A 14,479-nucleotide genomic window follows, 5' to 3' on the forward strand; every position below is an offset into this window, starting at 1 on the left:
ATTTGTGATGGTTTACTTTTATTGATTTTTAAAATCATAAAACAATTAAATGCTTGCAGGAATTCAAACAGTATCTAAGTAAGGTATACAAAATAAAAAAGAAGTCTTTGTTATTCCCCACCCCCAATATCTCCTAATCCACTTTCTAGAGGGAACCGCTATCACTAAAATTCTGTATTTTTTTTTAAGATCTTTTGATATTTTTGTAAAATATGTATTATTAGTGTACATATAGGATCACAATATTCCTATTGTCACAATGTCCTCTTTTTACTTAACATTATATAACGGACATCTTTGAGTTTTCACCACGGCATGATAGTTCATGATCCCAAGGGACAGTCTGTAGACAAGTATTGTCCTAGCAGAGCTGTAGCAGCAGCAGCTGATAAAACAATCATTCAACTGCCTCATCTTAAGTAAAGAACATATCACACTACAATTACCATCTGTTATACAGCACTTAAGTTTCCTTTTTTAAGTATCATTTAATTAGATTCAAAAGAGTAGCTAATCTGAGCTTAGACACAGTGGTCCCCAGTTTATTATCTACATACGAATTTTCTTTAATATAATATGACTTACGACACTTGTAAAGCTGCATTTATTTCCTTGAGTAGCTCGTTAGTCTTATTAAAATCTGCCCGCATGATATTTTTCTCTCTGAGGTGGTCTGCTGTCATGACATCCAGCTCTTTTTCAAGTCTCTTGTTTAAATCTTGTTCATGCAACCTGTTTAATTTATTTTTAGTTAAGAAAATGTTATTCTGAAGTCAAACTTTCAAAACTTTCTATATTCTACCAGATTTGAAATGGCTTTAGGTATAATAGATAGAAAATTATTGGAAACAGCCTAAAATAAGTTACTTACTTTGCTCTAATCTTTGAGCTTGTTAAAGTTGTCTCCTTTAATGCTTTTTTTTTTTTTGAGGAAGATTAGCTCTGAGCTAACATCTGCTGCCAATCCTCCTCTTTTTGCTGAGGAAGACTGGCCCTGAGCTAACATCCGTGCCCATCTTCCTCTACTTTATATGTGGGACGCCTGCCACAGCATGGCTTGACAAGCGGTGCATAGGTCTGCACCCGGGATCCGAACTGGCGAATCCTGGGCTGCCGAAGCGGAATGTGTGGACTTAACCGCTGCGCCACTGGGCTGGCCCCGTCCTTTAATGCTTTTTTAAATGACATTTTTAGAAGATCTTAATTATACACAATTTCCAAAGTTAATGAAGGCAAATACATCATTCAAAACAGAAACATCTCATCTATGTTATAGATTATAACACAGTCAACATACAAAGTAAAAAGTGGTCTTCAACATCTTACTAGAAGGCAGTCCAGTCATAGAAAAGGCACATATGCTAAATACCATTGTAACAGTCTTTCAGATAACACTGTGTATTCCTCCTGCTGTAATCAATGGCATACCTCATCTGTTGGTTAGATTCACTTCGTATTCTGAGAATTTCTTTCCCCTTAAATTCCAATTCTTTGGTTAAGGCACTTATATTTTCATGAAGGTGCTGTACCTCCTTATCCAAGTCTGAGATGTGATGCTCTCTGTGCCTTAACTCCTCTTGTAGATCTGTTATTCTACACATGTGCTCCTTACTCTGCAAAATACAAATCATTCTTAACAGTTTTCTACATATTTGCTTTCTGTGTTTATCCGAGGGAAAGAAAATGACATACTGGAACGTCAAATGGAATAAATCCGACGTGGCAAACTGCTGAAATGAGAAAACCTCAAGGCTTCTTCTCTTTTCATACATCTAAGAAGAATTTATACTGATACAGCTTCAATAATGACAGGGCTACAAGGAACCCAAAAGACCATGAAAGCACATCTCCCTCATTTTACAGAGGAGAAAACTAATACCCAAGAGGTGATCTGTCCAAGGATGACGTACAGTTAATGGCAGAGCTGAGATCAGAACACAGGGCTCTTACATATTCAATAAGTTATACGTTCTTGCAGTAAAATGCTGGTACCATTTCTTTTCACCTAAAAATAACCTCTATCTGTGGAGGCCATCCAAGCACACACATACATCCATGGCTTAGAAGCAGACTTCATCTGCTTAGTGCTGGTCTAGCAGTTATCTTGTTTGACAGATAAGCTCCTTTCCATTTTCCTAGAAGTTACTGATTTTTACAAGTTCTGTAGGCTAAGACGTTATCAATTTCAGTGTCAGCCTAGCTGAAGAGAATGTAACTTCCTTCCATGGTTATAAGATCCTCATTTAAAACTTCCTAGTAAACAGAAGAGAAAGGTTGATCATTTAATACAGCTGAAGACTAACAAAGTGAAAGTCAGAAGTCTAATAAACTGATAAATAATAGCTCTCATAACACTATGCCTAAAAATCCATCCATCTAGACATACCTACATTCAAGATCACACACTATCTAACTAAAAGAAGTACACCTGGCCAAAGGGCCAAGTTTAAAAAGTGTAAATAGTAGCTGTGTTAGTGATATGCAAATACAAATTATCTTTTTTCATCTTGAGGCCCTGCTACTTCTGTAGCTATGCTATCTAATATGGCTGTTTAAATTAATTAAAATTAAATAAAATTTAAAATTTAAGCTGTTTGTAGGACTAGATGTATTTGGCCCATGTGGCTAGTGACTACCATATGGATAGAACAGATACGGAAAAGATCCACCATCACGCAAAGGTCTACTGAACAGTGTTGTTTTATAGTATTCTGTCTTCACTATTTATATTATTTATATTTCATTGTTCTCTTTCTCAAGATGCAAGTAAAATTCAAAATATTCAATTAAAAGGTCATAAAATAAAATGTGATTTTATGACCAGTATACTAAAGTCTACTTACCTATTTCCCTTTAAAAATAAAACTGTTTAATATAAACAGTAAATAATAACCAGTGAAAATATTAGTTATTACAAAATAACTTTCAGAAACTTGTGAACATTCAAATCTATTCGCATTTACAAAATCATCAAAGAACAGAATGTTCTTCTTTACCTGTCTTCTGCTGATGTCCATGCTCCTCTCTAATTCCATTTTAGCAGCTGCCAATTCTTGATGATGGTTATGCCGTAACACATCAATTGCAGCTGCATGTTGATGATTTAGTTCTGAGCGTAAGGAAGCTAGAATCCAAAGGAAAAAGAAGTTAAGCACATTTAAAAAATACTATCAATACTTTAGGTAAAAATTATAAGTCACAGAATATTATTTATTAAATTAGGACACTTGGATATGCCCATTAAAATACCATTCTTAAAATATTACAGACTATCATAGAATATCATGAATTTAGAAACCATCTAACTTTGACGAGGATAAGAAAATTTTCAGCTGCTCAAATAGATCAAGGTATTTCTATACATGCTTTTAGTTTGCAAGTAAGCTGCTAATGGAGATGAAATATTTTTAACTCTTCTCATTTACTATTAGAATAATAAAATTTTAGAGTTAAATGGTACCATAATGTATATTTAGGAGGCAACTTCCCACCTAGGTAAGAATTCTTCCACAATATCCCTGAAAAAATATTAAGCACTGGAGGGTGAATGCTTTTAGTCATGTAGAAGTCATCATTTTCAACTGAATTTAAGATTGATTATTTCATACAATCCATATTTACTGCATGCCAGGTCCTGTCCTAAGGAGAATAAAATAGGACGTGTCCTTATAACTGTGCAGGCTAGAAGAGATAGCATCATGCCAGGAAATTAAGTGGGATATCAGAGATGTTTACTGGTATCATGAAAGCACAGTGGTGGAAGCACCCACATTTCCTAGGAGAGGGAAACTGGGGATGCTATCTCAAAGGAACTGTCACAGTAACTCAGTCTTTCTCCAAGTGGAGAAAGACAGTGTTCAGGAGGAAGGGTAACACGCAAAAGCAGAAAGAAGCTGATCTATCTGGACGAATTCAGCAGGTTTGGTGTGGCTGGAACCCACAGTGCGCGCAGTCACACTGGAGAGAAAACGGAGCTCAGTCTGAGGAAGTTTTAGGACAAACTGCTTTTTACTTAATGCCTAGACTCATGGTTCTCAAGCAGCACGTGTGGCAGTATGCCTGAGGGACTTGTAGAGTGCACACAATCGTCTTCTGAAACATGACTTTTACTAGAAGATTTTTGGTAAGGGCATTATTTTTATATTAATACAAAGAGATATAAATGAGTAAAATACAAATTATACTTTTTAAAGCTAAAACATGAGACTTCAAAGAAATGCTGTGCTCACAGCTAGTCAATTTAGGCTCCTCCTGCATTCTCCACATGGGACATAAGCTCAGTCTCCCGCGGTGGTAAGGGCCTCTTCAGTGGAAAACTTGCCAGGCCCTGGGGGAGGACAAGGAGGATCAGGGAAGGATTTAAAGTTGCGAAGTCACACGGTAAGATCTGAGTCTTATGAAGGTTAACCGCCCTGGAGTCTGGAGAATGGACTGGGGAAGGGGGATCAGAGAGACGGTTACGGCAATAATCCAGCTGAGAAATGATATGACCACGAACTAAGCATGGCAGAAGGACTAAAGAAGAGGAAACAGATACAGGGGGTTTTTAAGAGGAAGAACTAACAGGATGTGGAAGCTAAAGAAAAAAAGTTGAATGTGTCTCCCAGAATCCTGGTTTTGGCAACTGGGGAAACAGGGATACCATTAATTAAAGTGGGAGGTACAGGAATGGAATCACATTTTGGACCTGAGGGAGACAGTGATCTCATATTTAAAAATGTAGAGTGTAAGTTAGAGTATCTAACTGTCTAAAATTCAGTAAGAAATATAAATCTAATAGAAATACATATTTGGAGTCACTAGCACCACAGAGAGTAGTTGAAGGCATGGATGTGAATCCGATCAACAGGAAAAGCTTGAAGGCTGAAAAGAGACCAGAAGGCTGGGGACTGAATCCTGGGAAAGAGCAGTATTTAACAGACGCGCAGGGAAACGGGACTGGCGAAGGTGATTAAAGAGCAGAGGTCAGAAAAGTAGGAGTACAGTGAGTACAGTATATTATCATGGAAACCAAGGGAAAAAAGATTCAAGATCAAAGGGGTCACATGAGACAGATGGGGTCAAATAAGATGAGAGCTAGTAAGTGCGAATACTTTGGATTTGGAATCTCAAAATTCAATGGCAACCTCAGGGAGAGTAATTTCAATGAAATAATGGGGGCAAAATGTAGAAGTGAGAGATCCCAACAAAGGACTAGTATCTAGACTATATGAAGAACTCTCAAAATTCAACAGTAAAAATACAAACAACCCAATCAGAAAAGAAGATATACAGATGGCAAATGAGCACAAGAAAAAATGTTCAATATCGTTAGCCATTAGGGAAATGGAAAGTAAAGTAAAGTTCACAATGAGATATCACTACACTCCTTTCAGAATGGCTCAAATAGAAAATAGTGACCACATCAAACGCTGGTGAGGATGTGAAGAAACTGGGTCACTCATATATTCCTGATGTGGACGTAAAATGGTACAGCCACTCTGGAAAATAGTTTGGCAGTTTCTTAAAAAACGAAATATACAATTATCATGTGACCCAACAACTCCACTCCTGGGCATTTATCCCAGAGAAATGAAAACTTATGTTTACACAGAACTGCAAACACCAAGATGTCCTTCAACTGGTGAAGGACAACAACTATGGTATGTCAACACCATGGAATACTACTCAGCAATAAAAAGGGACAAACTATTGGTACAACAACCTGGATGAATGTCGAGAGAATTATTCCGAGTGAAAAACAGCCAATCCCAAAAGGTTACATATTATTATGATTCCAATTATAACATCTTTAAAATGAAAAATTATATAAATGGAGAACAGATTTACAGTTGCCAGGAGTTAAAGGAGGGAGGAGAGGGAAGTAGGTGTGGCTATAAACGAGCAACAGGGATCCGCATGGTGATGGGAATGTTCTGTGTCTTGACAGCATCAATGTCAATGTCCTGGCTGAGATATGAAGTATAATTTTGAAAGGCGTTACCACTGGGGGAAACTGGTTAAAGGGTTCAGAGGATCTCTCTGTTTTATTTCTTACAACCTCATGAGAATCTACAATTATCTCAAAATAAAATGTTTAATTAAAAAAAGCCCCACGAAGTCCTTCTGTCAACAAAGAGGTATTTAAATCATGTTTCAATGGAGTAAACAACAACAGTTTCAACACGTGGCCCATTTTTACCTCTCCTGGCACCGCTGTGGAAAGTGTGTGCTCCCTTGGGCCACAATTCTACAAAGGCTACCTTTGCATTTGACTGTAAGCTACTTGAATGCAAAGAGAGAGAAGCAGTTCATTTCTCAGTTCTCCTTGCTTAGCAGAGTCTCTAGCACATAAATTGGTATTCCACAAATGTTTGATAAATCATCACACTTAATACGATTTTCATCCTAGCTACGGCAGCGACTTTTTAAGGAGGAAGAAGCGAAAGCTATAGAGACTGGGCCCAGGACTCCCAGCAACAGTAGAGATAATGAACTGGGTCAAATGCCTTTCCCTTTGAAGCCCAAAATATTCACAACACTTTGGTCTTCTTTGTTCCCAATTTCTACTTGTAAAGAGGGTGCCACTGAAGTGTGAAAATACACATTAAAAATATTAGGAGACTAAGCTCACATGTGAGGGGATGGACTATAATTAGTTTTTGGGCGGTGAACATGATGTAATTGACACAGAATTCAAAATATATTACAATGTACATCTGAAAGATACATAATGCTATAATCCAATGTTACTGCAATTAAAAAAAATCAGGAGAATTTGGGAAAAAAATCAAATAGAAGGGAAACAAGGTGGTAGGAATTAAAAGTTACTGAATGACACTAAAAAAAACCCCAAAACCCAAAGAAACCCTTTAAATATATATCCAGTTTTTCTTCAAAACTCAACTGATCTCCTCATAAAATGGGGTAGTGATGTCAATATCTCAAAGATAAGAATCTCATTAAAAAAAGAATCTGAAAAATACCTAAACAAAAAGTCAGACCTAAACATGACTTTTCTCATTAAAAGAAAATCCTGAAGTGAAAAAACACAATCTGACTACCTAGTCTAAGGGCATGTGGCTTCCTGCCTATCTTTCCTTTCAGTCACTGGACAGTGGGAAGCCTGGATGTCCCGAGTCCATCCAGTCCCTTGAAGACAGATGGGAGCACCAGTGGGTGTTGCTTACAGAGCAGAGCATGGGGAGAGCTGGAAGGACCTCACTTCACTCTTTGTGTTCAACCCATTCTGCTCCACCACACTCGGCTCTTCATCTGGTAAGTTCAAATAAAATATGCAAACCACTTCGACATTCATTTTGATGTTTCGAAAATTAAAACTTTGTGATTTCATGTTGAATTTTAAAGAAGAAGAATGCAGAAATAAATATGACAAGATTATAATCCTTTCAAAATACCAAGCATAGCCTTTCCTTCGTCTTCTAATTCAAACCGAAGAGTCTGAAGTTCCTGCTCCATTTCTATCCGGAAGCCCTCCATGGACTCTCTGTGGGCATCCTTTAGTGACTGAAGCTCTGCAGAATGTTTTTGTTGTAAATGATTTTCAAGAGCCTAGAACAGGAGAAACGTATTCATATTATTATGCTAGAGTACAAGAAGGAAAATTCAAACAAAACAGAAATTACTAAAACTCAGTTATTATTTAAGGAAAACAAGATGTTTTAAATTCATTTTCAAGAAAATTAGATATAAAATAATCACTATTAGGAAATAACTCAGGAGAGTCACTTCAGTAGAATAAACGAATCATCATGGAACCAGTTTGACTCAATATATTGTGTGTGAATTGGGATACGGACCCTTTACCTAAGGCAGCTTCCAAATAAAGTCATTTTCTAAAGTTGCTAAGGGGTGGGAACGAGCTAAGTTAATGAATAATTCCTCTGTGTGCACAGACTCAGACTTAGGACAGAAAGCAGGAGGCATTAATAAGAACGAGGGGAGAGCTGAGGGCTTTTACAGCTCCGACCTTGTCAAGTACTTGGTAGCTACCTTCTATAGTCTCTCTTTGCCCCTGCATTTGTGAATGAAAGCAAAAGTCCTGGGAGAGCGCAGCTGGAGGAGTAAACAGGCCTTCCATGGGATCAGTTTGGAAAGCCTGGCCAGAGAGAAGCCGCAGGAGGCTAAGAGGAAGAGAAGATCCGCGGCCGCAGGAGAAGAGCAAGCCCCGGCGACTTCACCTTCAGAGACTGAGCTGTGCTTGCAGGGCTTTCCCTACTGTAATCCATAACACGAAGGGTTCTGAGAAAGATTAACTAGGGCTCCTTTTCTTTAATCATTACTCCAAAACGCTGTTTTAAAAAATCAGTATTTGGCTACTTATGTCCACTGTTTTATTTCTGAAAAATAAAGCACAGGTTGCTTTGAATATAGGTAAAATAAAGGACTTTTAGTTGAGACAACATTACTTAGGTGGCTTGGTTACCTAATGATGGATAATAAAATTGCAGGTTCTGATTTCTTTTGAAAAATGATTGAAGTTCTGAAAAGACTGAAAGTGTAAAATTAAAGTACTGATACGAGAGGTCATGTGTTATTCCAATTCAAAAATGGTATCCAATGAATAGATTATTTGGCAATGCAATCAGGCCTAGATTTTAACCTGGACAAGATCAATAGACTACAACTTATTGTATAGGCAAGTTAATCGCTTTTAAAGGAAAATGACTTTTCGGTTTTAAGAATTTCTTCGTAACATACCACTTCTTAAAATAGTGTCCGCACCCAAATAAAGGATTAAAAACAACCTATATATCGGGGGCGGCCCCGTGGCTGAGTGGTTAAGTTCATGTGCTCCACTTCGGAGGCCCAGGGTTCGCTGGTTCGGATCCTGGCGCGGACCTAGCACCGCTCATCAAGCCATGCTGTGGTGGCGTCCCACACAGCAGAACTAGGAGGACCTACAACTGGAATATACAACTACGTACTGGGGGCTGAGGGGGGGGGAAGGAAGATTGGCAGCAGATGTTAACTCAGGGCTAATCCTAAAAAAACAAAAAACACAAAAAACCAACCTATATCTGTAAAGACTACATATGGTGAAAATTATTGTTAGTAAAACTGTATTTCTTTATTAAATCTTTACCTTAATTATCATAATAAGGTCCTTAGAAGAAATTAAAAAAATACCGTGTTAAGAAATGAAATAAACCCAAATTAATCACACTAAGACTATGTCAAACTAATGTTTTAACACAGCACTAAGTAAGGGATATGGGGAGATTCTGGCATATAATATGATTAATCCAATAATGTATCTATTTCATTTAAGTCTCTTCCAAGGGATTTGTTTCTATCACTACTTTTCATATAGTTTTTGGGGCTATGTGTAGGGAATTATACTATTTTACGTCTCCAATTTTACTTTGTTGTGAATTCTGTACATAAGAAGAAAATGTGAGGAAAAAAAGTGGGATTAGAAAATACATATATTCCTTGGACACGTGTCTGTTGCAGGTCTAGCCTGAAAGACAAACACTTGATGAAGACTATTATAAGTTCAAGATAGTACTAAGTGATGACAGTGGTTACTGCTCAGTAGGACCATGAACAATAAATAAATTCATTTAACCACTGTTAACTACAGGACAAACCAGACGGGGTATTAGTTTCATCATAACTTGGCATCATGATGGAAAATAGAAACAAAATGTTGGCCCCAGTCTAATTTGTCTGCTATAGTGCGTAACTAGTGTATATGTTTAATCACCATGACCCCTACAAGAAGTCATATCCTAGAAAACACACTGAAATAAAGCAATACATATTTTTTTGGAGCCAAAAAATAAATTCTTAAGAATTTGAAGGATTAGGCTGTTGGATTCCATTTGAACACGTCACACTAAACTTACTCTTTGTTCCTTTTCCTTTTCTTCCTCCATAGTTTGAAAGGCAAGGGCATGTGCTTCTTTTACGGATTTATGTCTCTGCTGGTGGTGTTCCTCTAAGTCTTCAAGCTCCTGAGTGAGTCGCTGTCGCTCTTGTGTAAACTGGGCCTGCAGTTGCTGCAAAGAAGTCTGGGACTGGGAAAGCTGCATCTCCAGGTTCTGTTTCAGCAAGGAAATCTACGCCACAGAACGGTACACAATGAGGAATAAAGACAAGGCATAGTTCACAAATTGCCAGCCTAAGGAAAAAAGCACTCTGAAGATATTAACTACAGTAAAACAACTGCCGTAACAAAGTACCCGCTTAAAATGTTTTGCAATATATCAGAGATATCTAATCTTTAGATATTACCATTTTTAATTCTATTTTCAATGATTACCCAAAGAAAAGGACTGTTTTGGTGGCATTAAGTTTGCAGACTCTCTGAAGAACACTGCAGGCCACATTTAGAAATACAATGAACACCTATGTTGCATTGCAATAAAAATTCAGAGTATGAAATAAAAACAGAAGACAACTAATGTATTCATTAGGTTATAGTAACTCTAAGGAGACAGTATGACAAGTTAAACTCCTTATCTGTGTGGCAGTAAAGTTGAGGAGTGACGACTGTGGGCTCTGAGTTAAAATGCCAGCTCTGCCACCAGCTAGAATCAACTCCTCACCCGGCTGTGTGAGAATTGTGTGTGTTACTATATGTAGTTCGCTCATAACACCCCTGGCATACAGTAAGCACTCAATAAATGTTAGCAAAGATTATCTGAGGATTAAAAATTATTCTTTAAAAGATTTATCAGTTTATAATTTAGCATCCTTGAGTTAAAAAATATTTTTATTTTTAAATTTTGATTTAATTCAAAGGACTTGCAAATCTTCAAGCTTTTTAAAAATCACAAACCTCCCACAATCCTCTAGTTACATCTTTACAATAATGACAGGAGCATTTCTTCCACTTTCATTGTGGACAATTAATTTGTCAATCCTTCTGAAAACAGACAACTTCATCCTTAATATGTCTGCATTACTTCTGGGTATCTTAAAATTAAGTCCTTTCCTAAGAATGAAAACATAAAACATGTGTATATGTATGTATATATATATGTGTGTATATATATATGTTCATATATACATTTGATGAAACCATTCAATTTGATCCACTTGTCTTCTCATATACAGGAGACTATAACTTGAAACTGGATAATTCAACCATCTTCTAAAAGCAACCAGGTGAAAAGAAAGTTGTCAAATGCGTTCCATTAAGCAAATTAAGATATTGTATGTGTTTACATGCAAGTAAAATGGCGTCTGTGGCCAAGAAAGCCATTGGAAAGAGAAAACTTTAAAGTAAGTCTTTGTAAAGGGGTAAAGACTTTCTTTTGATGGATGGAAGGCAGATATAGGCTGCCTCAAAAGTCTCACAGAGGAAGGTACCTGGGAAAGAAGGAGAAAGGGTGGCGAATCAGCAGAAATGGAAAATAAGAAAGAAAAATAAGAGAGGAGGAACCAGAAGACAGGAAAGGTCAGAGGCAGGCATCAGGAAACAGTGCGACTATGGTGAGCTCAGGGTGGATGACTAGCTTGTGGAAGGGTTCTGGAGAAAGTAATAAATCAGGATTAGTTGTAAAGGTTAGCACATGCCTTCATGGAGACAGCCAAGCACTGGTGAGAAGTGATACAACTGACACAGTGTTCAATCTGCTTTAATCTATTTCCCAAACAGGGTCTTTATATATTGAAATTTACAGGAGTTCTACTTGTTAATTTCTACACAAACCTAAGGTTTCAAAGGTTATTTTATATGTTTGAAGCCAAGGTGGAACCACAACATTCTGACTCCAGGCAAGGCAACTCCCTATCCCTCCAAATGGCAGCAGCACCCATGATTTACGGACTGAAATAAACGCTGCACGTGTGAAAATCACAGCAGAATGTCACAGCAACGGCTGACGCCATACCTGTGGAGTAGGATCCTAGGACAAATTATAGCATGTGACTTCTCAGTATTTAGGCAAAGAAAATCAGAATGAAATGAATACTAAGGACAGCCTTTAAAGAAAAAAGGGTAACAGGAAACAAAAATGTGTCTTTATGAATATTGATGTTTAATTGCTAGAGTCATTTTCTTGCCAGCTAGCTGGTTCTTGAAGTAGAGAAGGCACCTACCCATTCTCTTCCCAAGTTCAGCCCTAGTCCCAGACCCAGCAGAGGCTCACGTGACTGACTATCCTGTCTCTAGTGACAATTTGTTAGAACATATATAGAAACATTAGGAAGAGACTATGTTACATGTAGAATAATGATTGGTATTGTCAAAGCTATTGCTTGGTCCCTGGCGAAGTTAGGACTAAAATCCACTCAGCAAATGATCTGCTCACCAAGCCATCTGCCCTGGTGCGCGCCTGTGTCCGGCCAAAGAAAACGGGCATGTTCTTCTGATTTGCACACATATGGGCTAGCAGTGGCCCTGGATCTTGTCCTCCAATTAAGTGTACACTTGGGTTTGTAAGAAGCCAATCAGTTCATGGTAGCGTATCTTATTCCCGCAACGTCTACAAAGTCCACTGTATCAAAAGAGCTCCCATATGTTCATTTGACTACAATTTGACTCACATTTGTACTGTTTAAGGATGAAACTTATGAAGAAACACAACATTTAAAATGCATAAAGTACAACAGTAATATGATAGTTATACACTTAAAATCTAAGCACACTTTCAAACCTCTCCAGCTTAAATAAAATACGCTTAAATATTTTACATCATAATATACTTTACCTTGAAAGAACTCCAAAGTAATATTTTTCATTATAGGATATATGATTAATCTTTGTATCTGTACTCAAGGAAATATAAAGTATATGCAAGACATTATCATGCAATTTAGTGTTCAAATATACTTAGCTTAGATATTTTCTATTCTTTGAAAGCACAGCAAAATAATATTAAGGCTATCTAAAATCTTTGGATTCATGCTCAAGACAGTAACATGGATTATATGCAGAAAGCCTTTTTCATGCAATGCAGCATAAAAACTCATTTTTTCTTTTTATAAATTAATTAGTAGAATTACATTAAATTGTCAGCCGTTATTCAGCATGAAAATTACATGGCACTTTAAAGACAGAAATAACGAGCAAAGCAATGTAAAATGAACTAATGTTTTATAGCTATAATTTAAGCAGCTGAGTTTAGTATACTTTATGGAAATACATATTAATATAAAACTTCATTAATTCAAAATAAAAGAGAACAAAGATAGACTTTGCATTAAATAGTTTGGGCAACCTTGATCAGTACTTTTATTACAGAATTATAGAAAGGCATTTGTTGAATAAACAAATGAGAAACAGTAGTTGCTTCAAATTATATTCAAATTATGATGTATATGGTATTAGTTTCTATATATTTATAAATTTCAAATTTTAATGTTTTTATTTTGTTGATTTTAAATAAACCAAGGAGAATTATTTCAGAAAAAAATTTTAACCCTCATTTAAAAAGTTCTTACCAGTGCAGTTTAGATATGAATTATATAATATATTCTACTGATCAATAGGTACCAGATACTTTGAAAACAACTTTAAAGGCCAAACTGCACTCACAGTAATTGCCACCTTCTGATCTCTACTACTTAAAATACTATTGTCCTTTTGAAAATAAAGAGTTGTAAAAATTCCAAAAGGATAAAAATGAAAAACATACGGATACATTTTTCTGAAGAAAGGAAAACTTTCCCTATTTCCTACAGAGGTGTTTCACAAGGTTCAGTGGTGCCTGAAAGAAGAATCAGAAGAGAAACTGAAACATCAAATCTAAGGGAGTGGATATAACAGCATATCCATATGGGACATGTCGTTAATTATGGACATCCTACCTACTACCTTTGGTTTTTGATACACTGTTGGTGTTTTTTCTCCCCAGAAAATATGCATCTTGTTACAGAAATGAAAATATACAAAAAGTATAAAAACAATTTGTCCTCAAAACAAAGCATTTCTTGAGACAGTAATCTGTGGTTCTCAAACCTGGCTGTGTATCAGAATCATCTCTGCAGATTTTAATAAATATACTTGCCCAGGCCCTGATCCTTGATATTGTGATTTAATAGGTCTGGAATTGGGCCTAGGCCACCTAACATATTTTTATTCCAAATTATCAAACTAGTAAGTGTTCATTGTGAAAAGTTTTTTTAAAAATATAGGAGTTTATAAAATAAAACGGAAAATCTGCATTCCCTTTCCTTGCCAAATCCCAATCCCTACGGGTAACCTGGATAACACTAGTATTTCCTCAGACTCTCACGACTTCTCTGTCTCTTGATACAATTGCCTGTTTTGTTGTCTTATGCTTTTTTTTACTACATCACGTGTAACTGGCTGAAAGATTTTCACCAAACACAGAGAATACATCTGCCATGATATAATAAAATATGGCCTATGTCTCGCACACACAAGTTACTTGGAGCCCCTGGACACGCCTCAAGAGATCAGTGCTTACTGTCCAAAGGAGCTGAAACAGGAGGGACCCACGGGGCTGTTGAGTGGCACAGGCGTTCCACGTATCTTAGAGGAATAAGCACCACTTCACACATG

At 36.8% G+C, this 14,479-nt stretch overlaps 1 protein-coding gene across 17 annotated transcripts in view; it reads right to left on the bottom strand.

Annotated features, from left to right (window-relative positions):
- FAM184A (family with sequence similarity 184 member A) overlaps positions 1-14,479 on the bottom strand; it is a 135,140-nt gene that overhangs the window by 15,381 nt on the left and 105,280 nt on the right. For 12 of the 17 annotated variants that reach the window (XR_011422634.1, XR_011422632.1, XR_011422638.1 and 9 more), the window contains 5 exons: positions 9,852-10,064; positions 7,398-7,551; positions 2,997-3,124; positions 1,429-1,613; positions 586-732 (listed from right to left, as the gene is read on the bottom strand). Coding sequence is in view for 9 of the 17 variants with exons in the window: in XM_070225472.1 (XP_070081573.1) it covers positions 586-732; positions 1,429-1,613; positions 2,997-3,124; positions 7,398-7,551; positions 9,852-10,064 (827 nt within the window). In the remaining 8 variants the exon portion in view is untranslated. The remainder of the gene's footprint in view (positions 1-585; positions 733-1,428; positions 1,614-2,996; positions 3,125-7,397; positions 7,552-9,851; positions 10,065-14,479) is intronic. The other 5 variants (XR_011422635.1, XM_023650989.2, XM_023650986.2 and 2 more) reach the window with 1 other exon arrangement.

This window comes from Equus caballus, chromosome 10, assembly GCF_041296265.1.
Source record: "Equus caballus isolate H_3958 breed thoroughbred chromosome 10, TB-T2T, whole genome shotgun sequence".
In the NCBI taxonomy this organism is placed as follows: Eukaryota; Metazoa; Chordata; class Mammalia; order Perissodactyla; family Equidae; genus Equus; species Equus caballus.